The following is a 24132-nucleotide window of genomic DNA, read 5'->3' on the forward strand; positions in this document are numbered from 1 at the left end:
TCTGCCTTTAGTCTGGAATTCCATTTTCATTTACTGTTGATTGGAATAACATTCATAAAAACTATCGTTACCATCATAGCTTCCAATCATCAGCAGCGCTATAGACTAATCATTATTTTATTTATTTATTTAGAGGGCATCAGTTTGCAGACGTTTTCACAACCTTTTATTTTCGAAATAAAAAGTAGATACACGTGACCTTTTCTTCTTTGTTTGATAGCGGGCCACAATTGTTTTTTTTTGAACCGACCCTCCAGGCTGCTGTATAGCCTTATTAATAATTAACTAAAAAAAAACAAAAAAAAAAAAAGAAAACATGAATCAACGCAAACAAATAACACGGACACATTACACACGTCGATTTTTTAAAAAATATCTAAATAGGTTTAAACAAACACAAACATTGACGCTGTATAACTAAACAAATCACCCACAAAAAAAAACCAAAAACAAAAAACAAAAAAAAAACAAAAAAACATTATTTTTTTTTTTCAGAGGGAAATTGCGCAATTTTTTGTTTGTTTCATCATCAAAATTAAATTATAAAAAGAAAAAAAAAAGGAAAAAAAAACGAGATTGTAGTAGAAAAAATTCCGAAATAAAAGAACTTGGTTCTCATCGGGATTTGTTGTTGGTTTTTTTTTTTCGTCGAGATTCACGAACGAATCTGTCAGGAGGAATGCTTGAGGCTATTTATTTATTTTATTCATTTATTATTTATTATTTATTAATTTTTAATTTTTTTTTTTTTTGTTCCATTTTTTCAATTTCATTTGTAATAATATGTCGTTAGGTTTTCTCAACACTAGACGGCCGGCTGAGATTGTTGTTAGCCGTAGCCACTGCCGCCGAATTACTCAACAGCGATGATGAGGTGGACGATCGCTGTCCGGGACTATTGTTGGCCGGCAGAGACAACACGCCCGCTGGGCCGGCTGCCGTTGATGACGGAAAAGCCCCTCCTCTAGGCGCTTGTTGTTGCAGAGCCGTTGGACTAACTCGTTGACTCAAAGCCGCCGCCGCTTGTCGGTAATACATATCCAAAGCACCTGCAAAAAAGAAATGGTTTTGGTGTAACAATGGATATTATTAACTAATGAGCGTGTGTGTGTGTGTGTTCCATACACACACACACACGGCGGTATTAGAGAAAACAAAAATATATATTTATGGGATGGACGAAGTCTTGGGTCGTTTCTTTCTTTCTTTCCGTCTCGTTAAGGACACCGACTAACGTTTAACCGCGGGAATTTGTTGTTGTTGTTGTTGTTTTAAAAAAACTAAACTCCCCGTCGTTTTCCAACCACTTGAGCCATCATTTGGATATTTATATATACGTAGAAAGAAGCCGCGTGTTCACTTGCCGTTTATATAAGTTTCAAAGAGAAAACAGACCGGAAAAGACTTCCCGCCTCGTTCCGAAGAGAAAAACAAAACACTAAAAAAAATCGGATGTTTTTGGTGATAGAGGATAGTCTATAAGAAAATGTGACCCATTAACTAACATAATGAGTGCAGCATATGCATAATAATCTGCGCGTCAATAAACCCGCCAGTGTTTTTAATTTTTTAAAACCTTAAATCGGCATAACCCCTAACCAATAAGCGGTTAATTATATATATATATATAATAAGAGAAGTTAGAACAAGAGAAACGAAATTAGTCGTTCGTGAAGACGAGGATCTCGTGTTAAAAAAAAAAAAAAAGAAAACTTTTATCCTGTACCATATAGCAAAGTCTGATGTCGTAATATTTAAGAGACACGCATCACGCAAGCGACGCTCTTTCTAACGTTAATCTGATGCTTGTCCGGGGGTATATAATACGGGTAATACACGCCCATTCTTGTCCAATTAGTTTGTTCCTTTTGTTTTTTTGTTGTTTTGTTTCTATCTACTCTTAGAACTTCCTAGAAATTTATGTTCACAAACGTATAAATAAAGTGAAGCAAGCGCGCAAGTCTTTTTGATGTCGATCGTCACGGACCGAGCGAAACATCGAACAGCAAAGGCGAAGGTTAACACAAACAGCACCAGTAGATATATAGGATATATACATGTAGAATTAGAAATATATAAGAATGAAATGAGATGTTAATGGAGACAAAGCCTGCGGGGGTGTACGTTCCAGTTCTTTGGCGCATTAGCGCTCGAGAGCGGCAAGGTGAAATTTTCCATAACCACAAGTTGCGAAAATGTGTATACGAATTAAATCACCAACACACATCATCGTCCCCTATTTAAAAGCCTTTGCGGGACCTATAAAGGGACCACCGTGTGAACGCAATATGAAATGCAAATTGCCTTTGCACCATTCAGGTATATAGGTGTAATATATAGTCTATATGTATTACGTGCGCATAATGTAATTAAGTGTAATTGAACGTTATTGAATCACTCACTGGAAGGTAAGGCGTTGAGATGCGGTCCGGCTGGATAGCCCCAAGGAGCGTACGGTGACGAAGCAGCGGCTGCGGCGGCGGCTGCGGCCGCAGATCCGGCGTACAGACGCTGCAGCGTCGCGTAGTTCCCGGCTTCTGCCAACAGCTCCAATCCCACGGCCGTCTGTCTTTTCCACTTGGTTCTTTTTTGCATATTGTCCGAGGGCAAAAATGAAAAAGAAAAAAAAAAATGAAAATTAAAGAAATGAATAACATACCACAAACAGTCGGAATCCGACGTCAATTAAGGTCCATAAAAGTAGCTCAACATATAATTTTTTTTTTTTTTTCATAACGATGTGTGATGAAAAAGAAAGGTTCTTTTCATTTCCTTGACAACGACATATGCTCAATAATATATAGGCTTATTCTAAAAGATAATTGCTCCGCAATTCGGATTGGCTCGCGTCCATTTTTCCAGCACGAAACATTCAAAAGACGAGAATTTCGGAGATAATTGGTCGAGGGGAATCGTTCGCTATTGGACAGACATGTATAGAAAATGACGGGCTACTTTGCTGTATAATGAGACAATCAAATAAAATTTATTGCCCAATGTGGATGTGAAACATCATATCATCATATATTTCATTTCATTTGTCAGCTCTCCAATTACCTTTTCATTTTTTTTTTCCCACAGCGATAAATTTTATGAGATTTTCTTGCCTTTTTCTTTTTTTGGGGGGGGGGAGGTATTAAAAAAATTAATTTTTTAGGACAGCAGACATCCGCTGGTTCAAGTAGAATGTTCTTATCTATAGAAATGACGGTGCATGTCAACTTTGGCGTTACGTACGTTAACTGAAAAGACCATCATCGTTTGTTGTGTGCTCGTTAAAAGTGTCGTAAAAACAACGAAACAAACAAAAAAAAAAAAATTTAATAATAATTAACCCGTGTGTATATATATATAATTACCAAACTTTGGAAAGGCTTACATACAATTTGCCAGAAAGAAAAGAAAAAAACAAAACACGCGTGAGGCTCTACCGGTTACGTAACAAATTGCCTCTTTCAAAAAAAATAAAAATCCCTTAACTTGGACAACCCAACGATCTAATTGCAAACAACTATAATAATAGCAGTCCAGCCATATATATACAAGAGAGCTGATGCAATATCGATCGTGCTGTCCAGGTGTCGATAGATGTTTGCGCAGAAGCGCCAATCGCCCTTCAATTTCGGCATTGCGCATGCGCACCTTTTAATTTCACGACGCTTTCTATATCGACGGGCAATGAAGAAAAAAAAGGAAAAAAAAAGTGCCAAGCGATCAATTACACACCCTCTTCCACCCCCTAGCGACGTTCATTTTTCTCTCTCACCCCTCTCTTCTTTCCTATACATATCGTTTGGTGTGTGCATGCAACTCTGTTCCAATGGGCGGAGCTGAAAGGAAGCCCCCCTTTTCGTCGTGATATGATGTCATAGGCTGGCTCTCTCTATGTGGTGGATGTATAGAAAGGATATTAGCTGTTGGTGGTCGATACGGGGCGTGTGTTTGGTGTGCACTGTGCAATAAACGCAGAGAGATGCTGCTGTCGTTTAAGCTCGAACACAAACAATCTACACAATGCAGAGAGAAAGCTTGAAAGTGCTTTACATTAGATTGGGGTGTGTGTATAGGGCGAGAGATGGATGGGAGGGGAACCTCGAAGGGACTACCAAAAAAAAATAAATAAAGGAATAATAATAAAAAAAAAGGGCTTAAAAAAAAAATACAAGGAGAGTTTCCTATTGGGTAGCGGCCGTCCTCTAATGGCAGCAGTCGGCAATGGCGGCGTCTGGCGTCGGACCACTTTTGTTTTTCGTCAGTTCTTCTCTTCTTTTTTTTTGGGGTCGGGGGCTTTTGTCTTTGTCGCGACAAAGATGATGATCTCTCACCACATAAGAAGGAGCCCGTCAGACACGCCCGTTAACCAGAACCTCGCCCAATAATGGGGTCCCTCATTCAAACGAAATGCGATGCTTATTGAACCCTATGTGACGTCTACGCGTTTTATTCGATGGTGACTGTAGAATTGACGTTTTGAAACTTTGCGATTGAATAAGCTGATTGATACGTTTTTCATTGTCGATGAATGCGCATGCGCGTCATCCATTTCTCCGTCGTTCCACACCCAGTCAAATCACAATAGACGCTAACTTTGTTTTCCATACTCGACCGTTACAGTCTTTTCCTTCCTTTTCTTATTTTAATATTTCATTTTATAGTCACATAAAAAAAAAGTACGTCCATTTCCACGGATTTCACGACTTCTATTCGACGTCAACCAACAAAAACCCAACAGGAATAATAATAACAAAGTATATCCCCGTATATCCGATGGCAGTTCTTTTATATATACAGCGCCGTATAGCCACTGTGTTATGTCAACAAAGACGGCCGATGTTATATATGCGGCCCTTAATTTAAACTATATTGAAAATGTAGAGCTCTGATGTGAACGTCATTGAAATAATATCGAAAAATGATGGAGGCCTATACCTGCGATTTTGGTACCAAGTTTTCACTTGAGTGTCGGTCAGGCTGAGTTTGGCGGCCAGTTCGAGCCGGTCCTGAACGCTGAGGTATTTCTGACGTTCGAAACTCTTCTCTAACGTCTGCAGCTGGTGATCGGTGAAGGCCGTCCGAGCTTTGCGCTGCTTCCGGCCGCAGGACGACGGAGACGGTGGCGAAGAAGCGGGTCGCGATGAAGAATTGCCAGCTCCTGCATGGCCTCCTGTTCCGCCGCCTCCGCTCTTGCCGGCCGCTCCTTCTAGGCCTGCCGAAACCTTGCCGCTACCACCGACGGCATTCCTCAGCTCCTCCTCTTCCTCGTCGTCCGTTTCCTCGTCGTTTCCGTCCTCCTTATTTGTCACTGTTGCACGCACCAAACGACACGTTAATATAATACAATTTTTAAAAGAAAAAAACAAAAATGAGTTCGTCAGTCCCATTCATTTTCGATCAGCCGTAAAACGCGCATCACATCGGTGTGTGTTTGAATCAAAATGGCGCTGATGGACAACTTCAAAACATTAACGAAACAAATGAATAGAAAAATGTAAGGGGAAATGAACACACAAAGGTTGGGCGATTGTGTCTATAACCGCACGCACGATATTGTCGATCGTTTTATATTGTTTCTTGATGGAGATCGATTCCCTTTTTCTTTCCTAATTGCCGCTGTGTCTCTTCCAACGGATGTAATTGAATGCCTCCGTTGCGACTCGGTTTTACCTTGGTCAACCGCCCATTTCTTTCGAAAGATATAAGGACCGCAATGACTCTATACTATATCCTTAACATAATTTAAGGCGGATATTATTTATTCTATAATAGCAACTCAAAAAAAGCATCAGCTTCAGGTAATATTAGAAAAATAATAGGACAATTATCTTTTGCTTATTTATCGCATTTTTTCTCAAGTTTGTTTGACGTTAGTTGACTGCGCAGTTGTGTGCGTCTCTCGAAAATGCTCCGAAAACCCCGACAAATGATCGCGTGCGCTTTTCCATCGCAATTTCTGCCGTCGACTTTGAAAAACGTCATCGTGTGTAAGTCGATGTTGTTCGTTCATGACAGCATGTCAACTCGCGTATAATAACACACGGTCTCCATTACACACAAAAGCCCCTGCAGCGATGAAGCCAAATGTAGACATAACAAGGCGAAAGATTTGAATTTTTTAAAAACTGCGATCATAACAACAACAACACACACACACACACACACACAAACGAAGGGGGGGCACAGGTAACTTGAAAATTCTTGACTCCGGCTGGGGCTATTGAATATACTTCTCAACCCTCCAACGAGATGTCTATAGCCTATACGGATTTCTTTTTGTTGTTGTTGTTGTTAAGAGTCAAAGAATTTCAAAACGAAACGTTGTGTTTTTCTGTGTTCAATCTGATCGCATGATCAAGTTGTTTGATGGAAATCGTTTGGAAAAAGAAGGGACTTGTGACGTGCGTGACCGGATAGGTCCCCTCTTTGTGTGTGCGGTTCCTCGGTGCTTCCTTCAACAATCCGACATGAAACAAAAACAACTTCCGGCCTAACAGCAGCTAAAAAAAAAGAGGGGGGGGGGGATCAGCAGGCAAATCGCGCCACACACAGAGAGACGGAAAGAGAGAGAACATATCAGCAGTGAGGGGGAGGGCAGAACAGGAAAAGACGAGCCAACAAACGATTGCTCAATGTCAGACTAATTCGTCCGCCTCTTTTGTTATTACAGTCAATCCTCGGCCGTGATATGGCAAATATACGCAACGATCATCACGAATTTCGTATATGTATATAATACACCCCCATTTGCATATATAGCTCATTATTCCCGTTCAAATCTACTAATATAAGGAACGATTTTGGTTTGTTTTTTCGTTTTTCAAATCTCTGCATTTAGAATATTTGACCTGAACATCTGGCCATTTCGCGGCTATAGCGTCATCATATCGCATCAGAGTTAACGTTGATGTGAGAACGGAACCGACCCCAGCAAAAGACCAGCTCTGATTTGATTTTCCTCGGAACCGCTGTCAGCCCGATCGTAAATCTCTTTTTGATAAGTATAGACCTTTTATATATAGGCGATATGAAATGATTGCGGCTGCGCTAAATATGCATAACTATAATATTCAGAGAAAAATGAATCGATTCACGGAGCAACGAGCAATATTATATAAGAGAAACGGCTTCAGGCGTGTGTATACAAAAGAAATCCCCCCCCGCTGATGGACTTAAATATATGCAACTGCACATATTCCTTTCATCCCAAGTTAAGGCAAAAAAAAAAAAAAAATCACGGAAGAAACAAGAACGGGCAATGTAAAAAAAGGGGGGGGGGTTGATTGAAAGTGTCAGACGAGTGATTGGCGAGTTGCGTGACTAGCTCGATGATGATTTCAATCAGCTGCCATCATATATACTGTATATATACGTATTTCTTGCGTTGTATGTACGAAAGATGCATAAATACTCGTGCGCTGCACGGATAGCCGTTGCCGCTCTTTTCCTGCTGTATTTGTTTTCAAAGTTAATGATAGAGCTGTGAACCAATCACCGCCAGGCAAAAAAAAAAAAACCCAAAAAAACCCAAACAAAACAACAGCCAACGCAACTGTATAGCGCCAAACAATTGCCATTCTTCTCGGTCAGACACGCATCACAATGAACAATAAGAACGGCCATTTAAAACAAATGGAAAATATGCAACGAACTCACAACTGTTGGTTTGACGGCTATTGTAACTGGCATTCGATTCGACGTCCACCTCTGAATCAGCGTCCTCTTCCTCTTCGGATTTGCTGTGCGTGTCTCTTTGCCTAAGAAGATTATGGTGATGACCACCGCCTCCGCCGCTCTGGTGGTGGTGGACGGCCTCCATCACGGACGGATGCTGCAATAAATGGTGATGATGAAGGTTGTGCAGCCCGTGCGGTAGCTGATTGAGGTGTTGCGGCACGTGATGATGGGCGGCGGCCGAAGCGGCCATCAGGGCAGCCGCCGTTGCAGCTTGATGAGACGCCCCCTGATGGTGAGAATAAGCTCCCAGCAATGGATGATGATGATGCTGGCCGTGCTGCTGGCCGTGCTGTTGAGGCTGCGAGGCCGGGTCAGTCCATCTGGATGAATTGAGAATGTCGCCGATCATGAAACTCGATCGGGCTCGCGTTACGAAAGCCATGGCGGCCAGCATGGAGGCCGTGTTCTGATCGGGCATGCCCAGCATTTTAGCAGCCGCGTGACTCTCGATGCTGGCCCGGCTGGGCGAACTAGCGCCCGAAGAGGAAGCTGGAAGAGCCGTGCTTTTCAGAGACCTGCCCCTCTGTTCGGATTCGCCGGCCGATTCGCCAGCTTCCGATAATCGGAATCGTTTGCTGTTGTTGTTGTTGTTGTTGTTATGGTGGTGGTGGTGGTGATTGCTGGACGATTGATGCGAAATCGATTTGCGTTTGGAGTTGCACAGCGATAAATCAGTGGGCGACGTGGACGCCGATCTGATGACTGTCGTGTTTTTGATTTTAGTCGAAGATTCCATCACTGCGATAATTGAATGCACAGCTCACAAATCAATGAGCGTTCACTATTCGAAAAATCCTCTCTTTTTTGTTTGCAACTAATTGGTGCGTTCGAATGGACGCAGCTGGACACTGGCACGGACGCACATCAAATGAAGCCGGACGCACACGAAGCGAAACTATTTTCAAAACGGCGTGTCAAATGATCCGTTAAAAACGTTCAAAGTTCAAAACTCGAAAATAATCATATGCATAATATGATCAGATGGCAAGTTTCGCTGAAATACGGACCCCCCTCCCCCCACACACACATACCTCCTTTGATTGATTGATTTTTGTTTAAATACGTTTTCATCCGCAGGGTTGAGGCGTCGAGCGGAAACTGATGGACGTAAATGCGACTGGCTGATATCACCAGCACCACACAGCGCACTCACACACACACACACACACACACATGCAGGCCGTCCTACACTCCTCCCACACAATGGTTTGTTGCGGTGATTGGTGTGTTTCGCTTTTGATGTCTCTATATGTGCAGTCTCTTTGAAATGGCGTCCGTCTGCGCTGTTGCAGCATTAGCCCAATCTTTGAAAAGGCCGATTTTCTTTTGTTTGTTTTTCTTTTTTTTTCAACTTTTAATTAACAGGAGATGGAATAAACGATACACACAACAAGTAGGGGGTGAGAAGGAGGAGGGTATTATAAACCCCTTAAGAAGAAGAAGAAGAAGAAGAAAAAGAAGAAGAAAAAATAATAGGATGGACGACACGTGACCGTTCTGGCCGGCGTTCGGCAGTAAACTAATACGGTGGCATCAAACGCGCATAGACAGCAGGCAGTGTGTGCTGTACACACGGAATTGAGAGAGAGTTCCAACCAGCAACACCCAGCGGGGGTTCTCTTGTGTGTGTGTAGACACACACACACACAGAGAAAAACGCGCTATAGCTCTCAGCTGATATGTTTAGCTTGAAAAAAAAAAAAAGAAAAAGGCGAACACACGCAGCTCTCCATCAACACTTATTTTCCTTCCTTCCTTTCTAGTGGTGACGGTGGAGGATTGAAAATTATAAAAGAAAAAAAAAAAGAAGGTGGAGGTTGTTTTATTTTATTTTTTTGAGTGATATGTGCCATTGCCACAGCGGTGTGTATAGGAACAGCATAAACACCGGCGGCGGCTAAATAAGGGCAGACACACACACACACACACGTCTAATTTTCGCTTCCTTCTCCCATTTTTAGATATGCATAAAAGAGAATTAGACAAAAGGGTCGTGTTTCGTTTCCTTTTCAGTGCTGTGCTCATGAGATATAAATAAAAATAAAAACCTCTATCAAACTCATGTATGCTTTGTTTTGGGGGAGATATCGTACACTCTGTGTTAACGGTAATCACCTCGAAACGGAAACGGTCACACAAATCCGAAAAAAATCCAAAATCCAAAAAAAATTGAGAACGTTTGCAATGAATATCTTTGATCGAACTTGCTGTCTATAAAAGGCCAATATCAAGTGTAGAGAAGCTATAAATATATATCTCGTGTTGGCCAGCAGTTACAGTGTGATGCGTATCAAAAGACAATATATGACGATGGAGGGACTTTGACTTTGAGACTCTTCTCGCTTTTCAGACCCGGGCAAACGTACCGAATCAACTTTGGCCATCTTAAAAAATAAAAAAAAAAGAGAGAGAGAGAAACAAGACGAATGCATAACAAGGCGGATATAAAATTAGAAATGAAACAAGTGGATGTAATGCGATCTGTATTATAACTGCCCCTGTCTGGTGCTATTAATAGAATATTTTATTTTTTTGAAATCAGCTAAATAATAACAAGAAAATCTAGTTGGAAATAGCTCGCCATCATCAGCAAGTCATTTGATATTGTTGCACACATATGTAGACCTTCCCCCCCCCCTTCCCCCCATCTCTCGTGTGATAACCTTCTTGGACACCAACGCCACAGCATTCTTGTTCTCGTTTTACCAAATTCGGGAGCTTATACAGAATGCTGCCTTTTCAAGCAAAAAGAAAGGGAACTGTTTGCTATTTGAAGACTTTGCTTTAAAAACAAAAACGGAGTGTTCAAGTTTGAATATCAATTGGGGCAATATCATCAATAAATCTATACGTAACTATTATAGCATTTTTAAAAAAATAGTTTTTATGATACGGAATGATTATATTAGAACAGTCGCTTTTAATGGCAATCAAATGAGCCACTTGGTTAGCGTCTCTTGTTTCCCCCTTTTTTCTTTTACTGATCAACAAAAACGGAGCAAAAGGAAACCTCTCAGTTTAGATTTGTCTTGTTTTTTTCCTTTGCCTTCCACGAATTGATATTTGCTTTATTGCAAGTCCGTTCCAGAAACCGCAACAATTCATTAGCTGCTCATTTGTGCCATCAGCAACTGCTGTTGTTATGTGCCGCACATCCATTCCGACCAAAGGAATTCCTTCGAGCCGTTCGGGGTGTAAAATATAATCAATGAAATTTGAATCCGCGGGTACTCGTTAAATAAAAAAGAAAAAAAAAGAGCAGCTTAGACCAAGGGCTTGTTTCGTCCTTGCCCTGGCTTCACATGTAAGAGACAACAACAAGCCATCGGCTGCTGAACAATGAGGCAATTATAAAAGCTACCGAGAAAAATAAGAACACAAAAAAGGGGATATAAAAAGAGCGGACCAATTTAGCGCCGTAAAATGAAGAAAGAAAAACAAAAAAGAGCTGCGCTCAGACGTGAAAATATCATAACCATATAGTAACCCCCCTCTCTTTTGATATCGAGCTCGAATTGTTTTTAATTTTTATGATCGCTGATGCTGACCGAGAAGTTGAGCCGCTGTGAGAACCACCGGCGACCCGCTGAATGTTGTTGATGAGTCGGGTCTGTGTCTATACATTCTCGATGTTCCCCCCGCTCCCTTTTTTGTGTCTTTTACAATCTAATTTAGTATATAGATAAGAGGTCTGCTTTCTTTCTTTCACATCAGCGAGAAATTGTCGTCGCTGTTTATCCTTGTTCAAATGTCATTTGGACAACAATCAAATACACTGAAAATGAGGAGGGCTTTCACACAGTTATTTATGACGCATTTTCTTTTTTTGGGGAGGCAGACAAGTTGTTGTGTCTACGGTCCTTCTGAATCCCTTGTCTCGACGGCTCCTACGTTCATTAGCGAAGCGCATCTCTTACGTAAATTAATATAGCGAATTCACGTAGATATATCATTTCATTTGATTTCAAACAACACGCATCAGACAACAACACGTCTAAAGGGCTTGTATAATTCGCAATCATGATTGAGCTGTAATAGTTGCTGCATATGTCCTCCACCAGTCGGTTTCAAATTCCAGTTATAACAAATTCCGTTATATACTCGGAATTACCTTTATATACAATGACAAACCCGAAATGGCCGTGTTAGTCATCGCCTACCTGATGGCCAATAAAAAGAAATATCGAAAATTGTCTTTAAACAACCACACACACAAAAACAAAAAGAAAAAGTAAAAAACAATAGCTCACCTGATTTTGTTATCAATAACTGAGACCTCGCCAGCGCACGTACATAAAAATAGGAAACAAGTGAAGAATTGATTGTTTTTCAAGGTCGTGACACGAAAGCTATACACATTGAATGGCTAGCGGCGTAACACGTCTAGTGGATATGATGGGGGCAGCCGCGGTGATTGTTATATGTGTGCTTACGTGTGTCTGACGATGGCTGCTGGTGTTATGGCTGCCGAAAAAGAAAACAAAACAAGGCCATCAAATAACAATTTGCATACATTATCTATTTTAAAAAAAGAAAGAAGGAAAAGAAGCCAGCGATCCGCTGGGCGGCCACATAGAGAGAGAGGAGGAGAGTAAATGCGTCCTAACATACACACACACACACACATAAAAAATAGACACACGTGTATAGAGCGGCTCTAATCAATGCGAATCAGAAGGAAATTATAGACGGGAAAGACAGAAGGGCTCCATCGGCGATGGATGCATGTTAAGAAAGATTATTCCGAAACGTTCGAGAATATTGAAGGGATGAAACGAAAACGGGCCTTTAAGCCATATACGTTCAGGTGCTGTGTACAGGTATACATAACCGCGAGGGGGGGACGGGCCTGAGTCATTGCGAAACAAAAGCAAAAGTTCAAATTATAAATAGCTCAAGTGCTTCAGCCATGATTATTATTCGCATTCGGACTATATATACCTTTGTCTTGTCTTTAAATACAATCACCATAGCTATTAAATTCTAGTTCAACCGACTATAGGCTACATACGATTTTCTTCAGGTGAAACAGTTCTGGACGTGCGCCAATCATTGCGCATGGCAACATTCAATGATTCCCTTCCCTCATTCAACGGATATATATTACAGCATATATAAAGAAGGAAACGAAAAATCATTTCTCATTTCGACTTGATCGTTGACAATAGAAACCCAACTTTATGCATAGCGAAAACAACAATGGAAACATTGCGCATCTATACGTAACTGACTGCTGTACATATCGTCTTCCGCTTGTTATATCACACAAGGAAAAATCTGTGGCAAGTCGTCAGACATTGTTACACGTCCGTACATAAGCTATATACGCTATCATGTCGACATAGCTTGACACTTTTTCGCTGAGTAAAAGAAAAGAAAAGAAAAAAAAACGGGCACAGAGAGAAGCAAACTTTAATTGTTAATGGAACGGAAGTTGTCCCGCACGACGGACGCTCTGGTATATACTGTCACCTGTACGATATATAAAAAATGACGGGGGGGGGCAATGTATTCACGTATATATGTAGCCGCTTGTTATCATTAGACGATATAGAAGGAGGGGGAGAGAGATGATGGAACAATCACGCCCGCTATATATACAGTCGCCGCTTTGACATGTGAAAATTTAACCTTGTTTCCAGCTGCTGCTATAGGGCGCAGCCATGCAAGAACATCAACTTCCTCTCAGGGGGGGGGAAACAAAAAACAAAAAAGGCAGCTGATATTATGATGTTCTTATATGCGAGCTGTTCGAACCCCGGTAGCGACCATTTGATTTGATTTAAAATGGGCACGCTTTTTATTTTATTTTTTTTAATTCGTTCAATTTTCTATTTTCGACATCATTTTTGACTAGTTTCTTTCATAAAACAATCCAATTTTGGAATTCTTCCGCGTGTTTTTTTTTTTCTTTTTCTTTCTTTTTCTTTTCGATTCAATTGTCTAATAGCCTTTGGCAGTTTTTGTTTCAAACTGCTGCCCATCGATTGGACAGGTGCGCACGTTACAGTGGAGTATTTATGGAGAAACGATTTCGTTTATTTCCCATGAGTTTCGTCTACATAGATAAACTAAAACACGAAAAACACTATGGAAATTTCAAAAAAAAAATAAAAAAAAATAGAAATAAAATAAAAAGAGACGAACCGCGAACGTGTGTAATGAGAAAGAATAAAAATGGCGGTTCGTCGAACTCGCAAGTCGTGTGTTTCGGGTTTTTCATTTCCCAATCAATTGCTTCACGTTGCTGAAGGTGGAAATGGGCTGGCAAAAGGGAGGGGGGGGCAGAGAACACAAAAATAGACAAGACTCTATATGACCATGTCATTAATGACATTGATGATGAGCGGTTTCCGATTTCCCCCGACTGTAAAAACGTAAAAAAAAAAAAATAAAAGGAAGAAGAGAACGAAGAGAACACAGACAGGGAGGGGGAGGGGAGGAATTATAGAACCATAAGCTTGTAACCAAAGAAGCAAGTTTTTCAAGCAAAATGAGGAAGACGAATAGAGTGTGAGACTATGTATATACTATAGTTCAGGATAATGGCATCAACGATGGCACAACAGTTTGATCGACCGCAAACCGTTGCCACGCTCTTCTCCGGAGCAACCGTCTCTGTTTTTTTATGTGTGTGTGTTATTGTTTCGCTTCTGTTATATTATGAGAGTCTTTTGTCATCGACTGCCAGCAATCTAATATAAATGTATATAGAGGGCTATTGAGACGTGACTGCGTACTATATGTAAACCATAACCGCCGCTCGCAAGATCCCGAGAGAAGCCCGAAGGGAAGGGGGGGAAAAAAAAAAAAGGGAGGAGAGTTTTGATCCTTAGCGGGAGAAACTTGAACGCCCTGAACGAGAACCAACTGTTTTCCGACTAATCTCCAAGCCGCAAACAACAACAGGCATCTATATACTTTCAAGCCACTCGTCCCTTTTTTATTTCTCTCTTTCTATTACGCTCTGTATTCCTTATATAGTTTTGTTGTGGAGTTCTTCTTTTTACTTGCTGATGGATTCAAATTGATTATATACATGTGTGTTTGTGTTATTTTGTGTATATATCTATACATAGTCGATCACAAAAGAGCTGAGCGCTCTTTCAATGGCTTTATTGAGTGTCTGACTGAAAGCTGCACACATCGACGACGGCCACTTTGATGCCATCAAATAATTCTATCCCCCCCTCTCTCGGCGGTTCCATCCGGCCGGCGCACCTAATGGGACCCTCCGTCCCTTTTTGAAAAGGGGGACTTCTATTCAACACTGTTAAGAAGCACGTGTCCGTCTTATATCGGATCGTCGATATCGGAAAAGAGAAAAGAGTACTTTAAATACATCAGTGGATGTTAAGCGGTGATTTCACAGCGGAAAAGAGAGCCATCACGTTTGCGAGTGCGCGCGTCTGATCATGTTTTACTGCTTCCATGCTATGGCCATAGAGTTTTCGAGGCTATTTGAAAATGGCCCCGTTTTTATCAGTGCGCTTCATCGTTGAACGAATCCGATTCGAAACCGTTGCCAATCGAATCATGTAATCATATATATAATCCCCCTGCAGCTCAGCGATTGAAAATGCGCAGCAAGTAAGCATCGATTGAATGAAAAAAAAAAAAATCAAATCTATAGGCGGATGCAAAAGACCATCAGCAGCCGGTTGTGACAGCTGTGTTTTCGAAATGTTTTGTGGGGATTCGCATCGTTTCTCGCGCACACATGTATTCCGTGTAATAAACCCATTACGGGCGGTGCATGTACGGGGGCATTGCAAACGCAATAACGCGCGTCTCAATTTTCAGTTAGAATTATTTTCTTTCTCAAAATGATTACACATTTATTTCTCTTAAATTATCTATACACTCTCCCATCATCGTGCCGAATGGGAATCAATCATCGAGTCTATAATGTAATGCGCACACCGATTACGTTATCAATTGTGAGAGAGTCCGGCACTGATTTTCCCAGTGCGGCTTTCCCAATATCGGCTCCGCTTGATGATTGTCGGTTTTGATTTTATTTCGGCTGCCAGTTGACGATTTCTCCTCGTCCATCGCCATCCACACATGGAACACTAAAAATAATGACAACAATACAAAAAAACCCATTGCGTTTCACACACGTTCACGCGGTGATTGGTATATAGACAGCACAACCGAGCAAACGAGAGCAATGAACGGCTCTTCATCGTTAATTATTACGAAGCGCATCAAGGGAAAAAAAAAGGGGGAGGGATAAGCCATCAGTCAGAAAACGAAAAATAGAATAAAACCGCACAGATCTTATATTGTTGTATATAGCGTCTATAAAGAAACATCGTATATATCTATAATATACCATCAAAGGCATTTTTTTTTTGTTTTGGTTTTTGCGGGACCCGAGTTAGATAGCGGTGACGTGTCTGCGTTTAATAGCGGTGTCGGTGGGAGCTGGCGGGAACCCAGTAGCGGCCTAATAGAGTCGTATAAGAAAAAATAAAGAGAAATATAAAACTCCATTTCATCATTCAGTGAAAAAAAAAGAAAAAGAATTATTTTATTTTTTCCCTTTTGATCCCGGTATATTTCTTCGTGTGTGAATGAGTGCTGTGCTCCGGCTCTATACCGTGTGATTATGGTGGCTCAATTGTGGGCAATTTACATATCGAGTGCTCTGTCGAGCGTGATGCCGCCCGCGCTCCCTCCCGTCGCCGCAGCGCTATATGGCCGCGTGTGTGTAATAACTGCAATTGGGTGCCCGTGATGATGATGATGATGGAAAAAAGAAAAGAAAAAGAGAAGGTTACAGACGACGGAGTTGACACAGACACTGACAGTGTCTTATGAAAAGTAGTAGATGTATAGTACCTATAGCGACACTGGTAGAGATGTACAAGACATGTAAAAGAGCGCAACAGATGGTAAGCGCTTTTATACCATTTCCTATACACAAAGGGAAAAACGAGCCAATGTTCCTTGTGCTGTGTATACACTAACCAAGTGATGAACCATCGTTTTTTTTTTAATTCTCAATTTTATTATGACGAATGTAATCCGTTATATGCCAATAACCCGCAAAGGGATAAAAAGAAAATCATAAATCTAGTCGTCGTTATATAGACTACATATATATAACCTTATAGGCAATGCACAGCACCGCATTCTGTGTGTATAGGCATATGGCGATTTCTATTAGGCTAATGCGTGTATAGTATATATATACAGCGGATATACGTGTTTTTAGACATTCACCATAGCCCACAGGAAAGAAATGAAAATAATAATAAAGCACTTGCTCGAAAATGATTGCGTCGTTCAGAGCTGTGCGGTGAAAAATAGTTTTCTTTTATTTCCTATATGTACTTTTTTTTTTTGGTTTGTTTTTAAGTTGGATTGTTCATTCTTTTTATCTGGCCGTAAAAGTTAGAAGGAATTTTCCCGTTTGAAGGCATTAAAGTAAAAAAAATAAAATGGGAATCATTTTGAGACCCACATCATCACGTTCCAAAAAATGCGGCTACTTCTTTTACGCGCGCGCGCAATTAGCTCTGGCGCGCTGCGATCAACTTGATTATAGACATCTCAAACAATAGTGTGGCATAGGCTATAGTATATCAAATTCCTTCTTTATCTACTTGTTTTTTAGTTTTTTTTTTTTTGAATCTCCTTGTTTTTTCTTTCTTACCTGCTGGCCGCCCAAAAGAAAAGATATGCCAGTGCATTTGAATATGTGATTGGATAGCTGTACAATTCTCCCTCTTTTTTACCTGTTGGGTGTGTCTATAGGAATTCTCGAGCTACTGCTCGCCCAACTGCGTGATACCATACAATTAAAATCTGTATGTTCTGTTGGCTTTTTCTGGCATTAGATGCTGGAGAAGAAAAACAAAAAAGAACCCAAACTTATAAGCCCAGATCTTTTATGTTGATGCTTGTCGAATTGTCGATAGCCATTTTTTTTTTTGAACAACCGCATCGCAGCAGACGTAAGAAACTCGCCGATAGGCAAAGTATGCTTTCAAATATATATCGACTGTTGCATCAGTGATGATTACACGCGGTGTATGGAAGGGAAAAAAGCGGGAGCATCATCATCATCATCGGTGTGTGTGTGTTTTTTTTAGGGGGGGGGCCGCTGCTGTTTTGCCTCATTTTCCATTGGATATGCCGGTATGATGATGATGACAACAAGCATCAGTCTTTATTATCTATCGCTAGAGATGCAGGTGCCGATCGCCCAGCAAACGTGTAATATATACGATATATAGAGCTCAAGTGATTATAGCGGTACGTCATTTATTTTTTCTTTTATTTTCTTGCCAATGATTCAGAAATGTTTTCCGAAATGTTTGTTTGCTCTTTCCGATTTCACCGTTATGGTTTCTAGACTCAATATGGCTCTTTTTTGAAATTTTAAACTATATAGTCATCTCCGCAAGAACGATGTTTGGACGACGGTAACGGGTTTCGATCTTACTGCTATTTACCGGCCAAATAACGTGAATTAAAAGAATTCAGAGAGAAAAAAGAAATGAAACTTTATGGAGGACCCAAAAGTATTTATTTTTTTTAATAGTCTATTTCTCTCCCCATTACGGCTGTGTTTGGAAAGCCATTGAACGTGACTGCCAAAAGTGATAACTTCTATCCATAACTACTGTCGTATATAGTTATATACCCTCACATAAAAAATATCTATTTCGTCTTATTGTTTCCTCGAGGATATAATACACCTATGACTTTCCCGCACACATATATAAAAATCTACTTGAATTCTCTCTCTTTTTTTTCAAGCAATACAACGTAGGCAAATAAAAAGGAGACCTTTCATTTATGCCTTAACGCACCTATAGGACTATGAAGAAGAAATGAAAAAAAATTTACAAAAAAAATAAATAAAAATGGGTGTGTGTATATTGCGCGTGAGTGGCAGCAGATCGCGTTCACCGATGCCTATCCGTGTCGTGTCTAATCACTGTCTGCGAACGCACAAGACAGTGCCATAACATGCGGACTGCTGCATTACAAGAGAGCCAAAGCGCAGTTTTGTGCCGCATTGACGGATGAAAAAAAAAACAAACAAAAAAAGACGGCAGTCTATATACTTTGTGTATACGATTACGACTGCTGTCATACTTGGTATTCATCTATAGCAGCACTGCATGTGTTTGAACATGTAACGTATATACACACAAGACGTGCATTTGTCAGTCTCTTTATTCCCATTTGCCCACGCTATTCTCCAGTGGCTTTTGACATGTGAGACATCGTTCCTCCTCTGCTGATCTACATCCGCAAAATAGTGTACATAGATACGTTCTCGTATATATTCTTCCTTTTTCTTATTTGAATAAGCATTTCATTCCAATGTCCCTGTCGTTGATTTTGTAGGTATATCTACGGGGAATAGGAGTGGTGTCACGGTCACGTCATTTCTCCTGCGATAACTGCAGCACGCTCTCTCCATTTCTTCGGATATATTTTCGCTTTGGTCTTATTTATTTATTTTTTTTACCAAGGTTGAACCGTTTTAAAATGCTGGGCGACGAAATGTTGTATAGACTCTCTAATTGGCAGGTCGTCCCCTAATATTTTTTTCGCTTTTCTCTGCTCTTCGCTAGACGGCGGCTTTTGATGAATGACTACCTGCCGCACTTGTGCTGATCAATCAGATCCATCTAGGGAAAGTGGACAACGTCCGAGCGGGACTGTCGGGGGAAAAAAATAAGAGAGGGAAACAACCAACAAAAAGTCCCAAGCGGAAATGAGATTTTCGGATGGATTCGATCATTGGACGTGTGTATGTTTGACCGTTACAAAAAAAAGAACTACAGCGGTAAACAAGCGAAACGAAATTGAACAGATTCGAGCAGTTCCCCCTCACCAGCGTGTGATGGGTCTGTTGTTTTCTCTGCTTTTGCTTTGGTTTTTTTTTGTTGTTGTTGTTGTTTTGTTTTGATGATAATAGTCGGGCGTCGGAAGTAGCCTGAAAAATGTGACCGTTTGGCCGGGACGGATTCCGTGCCGAGTTTCACTGCATTCAGTCATCGTCGTAATGAGGATCACGCACGCATATCAAACGCACCGCACAGCAGCAGCCACTCACTCCCCTATACAGAAATATACATCAGAAAACCTCCATGTACCTGTTTCCATTTTTGTTCCCATTCGTCTACCTATATATACTGTCTAGAAATTCGGACCGGATAAAAACAATGGAAAAAAAAAAAGTTTTAAAGACTGCGATTTTATGAGATGTGAACCAATATATTGTGGTTTTAACGCTTAAAAACGTATGCCTTTCTTTCTTACAGTGCGTATGTTAGAAGGCGATATATAATAAGCTTTTGGCTGGAATGAGTCTGTTGCTAGGGCTCGTTGCTATAATGTCGGTTTATTTAGTTTAATAGCTGTTTTCATTTGGTACATAAAATGATTAGACTATAGCGCCTAGATTAGGAATCTGCTGCTTCAAGACCGATAGCTTAGTATTCCCGATCTGAGTATATAATACATGCCTCGTGTAAAAAAGGACTTTGAATTTGATTGTCAGAACGTCTAGAACTCTGATGAAAACAACTGTTCAAGTTCCAACGTTATATAGTTTGTTTGCATCTGTCCGAACCATTAATGGTTCACACCGTTTCCATCTCAATCCGCCAGTTGAAAGTTTACATTGTATATCTAATCTCCGCTACTGATTGTCGGTTGCAGCAGATGAACCGACATATGCAATGCATGAGCCAACATATGACTCATTCCAATTTTCACTGTTGATTATTATGATTTGCATAGATCATCGGAAACGTTTGGTATTGACAAAGTGTCATGCACATCCATTCGGCCGGAGGATAGAGCTTTTTCACCAAGCTTGATTTTCGGAGAAATGTACATTCTAACGCCACCTACTGTACAAAACATGAACGCAACTGTTGACAACGTAGATGCCAAGGCGCCAGACTTGAAAAAGCTAAAATTTTAATTAAAATCATAGTAACCTAATAATAAAATAATTAAAAACTACCGTGTTTTGCAACGTGATGTGAAATGAAACAGGCAAAATATAAGCACAAAGTTCTTCATTATCTTGGGCAGTTTTTTTCTGATGTCTTTATCGCTAGGGAAACAAAGGATTTTGTCAATAATAGTTATTGGTGTTGCACACGCGTCTCATTGATCTAAAAACAAACTCCCAGTTTTTGAGATATCAAACAGAACCATGGAAAATTCCAGTGGAGTTTGAACTTGTGGTGTTATTAATCTCGCTTCGCTCTTATTGGCTGTAACCTTGTGCGATAACAATTGGGTGGTTTCAATAATCATCACAATAACAATCAACGCAACGGCAAACCGCCAATATTTTAACGATATAAAAGGAAGCCAAATCTTCCATTTGAATCACGCTCACATCTTCGTTGTGCCAAGGTAAACTCTTCTAAACAAGAATGAAATTGTTGGTTGTTGCAGCTCTTCTGGTGGCGGCCGTTTCGGCCAAGAACCTCCGCATCACTTCCGTCCGCGACTGTGGTATGATCTTTTGCAATTATTTTTGTTTTTTCACTTTAGTGAAGTAAAGCAAAGGTTAAATAGAATTATACGATGTTTATGTGTTCATTTGGCTATACCAAAGGTGCTCCCGGCTCCCTTGTCACCTTCTCCGGAACCATCAATACCGATCCAGTGCCCGTTCCCGGTGACATGCTTGCTAGCTTCTCCGTAAGTTACTTATTTTGTAATAAATTCTTTGAATGAATGAATAAGATGGAGAAATATGTAATCCTCAACTGAATTTGATTCCATATGATATTATCGCTTTAGTTCACCAGTGCCATCGATTCTCCGGACGATTTGAACATCCGTAAAGTCACCACTCGCATTGCTGACAACTTTCAAGTCCCTTGTCTAGATGGCATTTCTGGAACCTGGTATTAGAAAATTACTTATTTATAGAACAAACGACGACTGGTTATTGTAATGATATGCTTTTCTCTATATACGAACACCTCTCCATAAAATTTCAATAGCACAATCCCTCTCTGTTTCGCCATCGAGACCTTCCCCAATTTGGTGTGCCCGCTCTTCCCACCTGAGCTGCCTTGCCAGTGCCCGATCTTGGCCGGAACCTACAACTCGCCCAACGCTATTGTCAACTTCGACGAACAATGGCTCGCCATCGACGGTGGAATTAACGTAAGATTTTTCTGTTAAAATATCCAAAAAATTGCACTTCAATTATATAGTTTAGATGCCTCTATAGCATTGCGCGCGTATATTATTCATGATTTAATTATATTTTATTTCAATGCAGGGTGACTACAATACCGTCACTGAATTCGTCACTGCCATCGGCACACCTGAGGAGGCCGTCCTTGGCTGCATTGAACTCGAGTACACACTTGTTGCCGCCTAAATTGAACTGAAAATTCTGCGTGAGGGCTCTCCTTCATGTGATTGTACACGAAAAAGAAATAAATAAAGACATTAGACAATAATTTTTTCTCGATGAGTGAATCAAAAGATAAGATGGGTTCATTGGATGAATAAATAAGATTCATATTAGCTAAGCCGACGTCGATTGTATAGTCAACAAGCCAGGTTAACAGGTTAAACCGCTATATGAGTTTTCCAAAACAACTTCTTATTGCAGTGATATAGGCAATCGATGCTTACCAGCAGGTGTTCTTTATGTTCCAAATGTGGAAGCTCTGGAATAGGGTGGAAAACGAGTTCATTTGCCGAATTCCAATACGTTGGTCAGTATTTTATTCAAAAGCGATATAATTAACGGGAAAACTAATATTACAGCCGAAATCAGCGTGTAATTTTGAGCATAACAAGTCTGTTTTTATTGAATTCTAGGAGATGTCGATTTTTGCAAATTTTTACAAAAATAAGAAGGCTATAGCCTTCCCACTTTTTCATTTTTGTCTAAATTTTAGATTGAGTAAAAAATACATGATTTCGATTCGTAATTAAACCACAATCACGATACACAAGTTCTTTTTAACGAAAAGCTTATAGTTTTTTAGATAAACGTTGAAAACAAAGTGGTGGTGCTGGCGCGCCAGCAATAAGTTGGTCAGCGATTTATTCAAAAACGATAGAATTAATGGGGAAACTAATATTCCAGCCGAAATCAGCGTTTAATTTTTAGTATAACATGTGTGTTTTTATTGAATTCTAAGGGATGTCAATTTTTGCAGATTTTGACGAAAACAAGATGGCCTTCCCACTTTTTCGTTTTTGGCCAAATGTCAAATGTTGCTTAAAATACACGATTTCAATCCAGAATTAAATGCTTATTGCGGAAATCAAGTTGTTTTTTTAATTGGATTTATAGTTTTAACTGAACGTAAAAATCAAAATTTTAAGTTCGAGCGCTAGCCACACATTTTTTTATATTTTAAAATCGGTTGATTTAACGAGAAAACCAGCAATAACTTAATCGAAATTAGCGGTCAATTTTGATTATACTCTGATTCTGTTTTCTCCAAGGCTATCGAAAACTTCGAGAACACCGAATCTAATCTGGAGCAGGTTGCCGCGATTCAATAGCAACCAGGGCCGAACCCTATCGGGATCTTCGCGAACGGAGTGAGGTATCCTTAGTGAAATCATGCCTATCTAAAAAAGCTTGCGGCCTCCAACTACGAATGTTTCACTTCGTGCCATCTAACGGTAGAAAAAGAACTTACATCAAACAAGAACTCGGGCTTCAGTTGTTTTGTGATCCCTAATTAGGAAAGACAAGAAGGTGTAACGTGACTTGTGCCATGCACGACACACATAAAATGTGTTTGTTTTTTCTCAGCTTTCGTCAGCTTCGTGCCGGTGACTTCCGGTTGTAAACCGGGTCTCACGCAGGTAATCGAGGTCGAGCCCCGCTTTTCTCAACATTGAGTTTCAGCATTTCAAAATGTATTATCCTAAAGCTAAATTCTCTAGGTTACATATTTTTATTATCATTTCAACACACAAAAAAAAAAAAAAGGAAAACTTATACAAATGTCGAACGTTAGCTACATCATGCTGTATGACTGTTTTCATAGAATCATTTAAATTCCATGTCATCTCAACCGAGGTCAGGGGCGTAGTAAGCAAGCCAAAGTTAACATGTTAAAGCGGTAACTTTTTTAAAATCACGTTCTGATCACGGTCAAGGGTATAGCCAACATGTAGCAGCAGGTAGGTATATAGTCACCCATGTCCCATTGTGAAAGCTTTAGAATGAGACGAAAAACGAGTTCATTGACCAAATTTCGGGCAACAACGTAGAAGTGACCAACGTCCTTCACCGTCTTGTCGTATTCTTATTTAATTTTGTAAGATTCCAATACATTTTATCAGTGATACTGACGTTCGTTTCGTCCACCTGCGAACAGGAAATGTTATGTTGACGAATTCATGGGCAAAGCCAATCTA

The 24132-nt window shown here is 40.3% G+C and overlaps 2 protein-coding genes across 2 annotated transcripts; one reads left to right on the forward strand and one right to left on the reverse strand.

Annotated features, from left to right (window-relative positions):
* Positions 1-149: 149 nt before the first annotated feature.
* LOC116927725 (homeobox protein B-H2) lies at positions 150-9256 on the reverse strand. The gene is made up of 4 exons (XM_032934768.2): positions 7651-9256; positions 4930-5302; positions 2403-2584; positions 150-1049 (listed from the first exon to the last, which is right to left on the reverse strand). The coding sequence occupies exons 1-4, from the start codon at positions 8465-8467 to the stop codon at positions 790-792; spliced, it is 1632 nt and encodes a 543-aa protein (XP_032790659.2). The 5' UTR covers positions 8468-9256; the 3' UTR covers positions 150-789.
* Positions 9257-21075: 11819 nt separating this feature from the next.
* On the forward strand, positions 21076-22202 carry LOC116927774. The gene is made up of 5 exons (XM_032934833.2): positions 21076-21237; positions 21341-21426; positions 21529-21635; positions 21735-21900; positions 22019-22202. Exons 1-5 carry the CDS (start codon positions 21156-21158, stop codon positions 22118-22120), a joined length of 543 nt encoding a protein of 180 aa, XP_032790724.1. The 5' UTR covers positions 21076-21155; the 3' UTR covers positions 22121-22202.
* The last annotated feature ends 1930 nt before the right edge of the window (positions 22203-24132 follow it).

The sequence above is a fragment of the Daphnia magna genome, linkage group LG7 (assembly GCF_020631705.1).
Source record: "Daphnia magna isolate NIES linkage group LG7, ASM2063170v1.1, whole genome shotgun sequence".
NCBI lineage: Eukaryota > Metazoa > Arthropoda > Branchiopoda > Diplostraca > Daphniidae > Daphnia > Daphnia magna.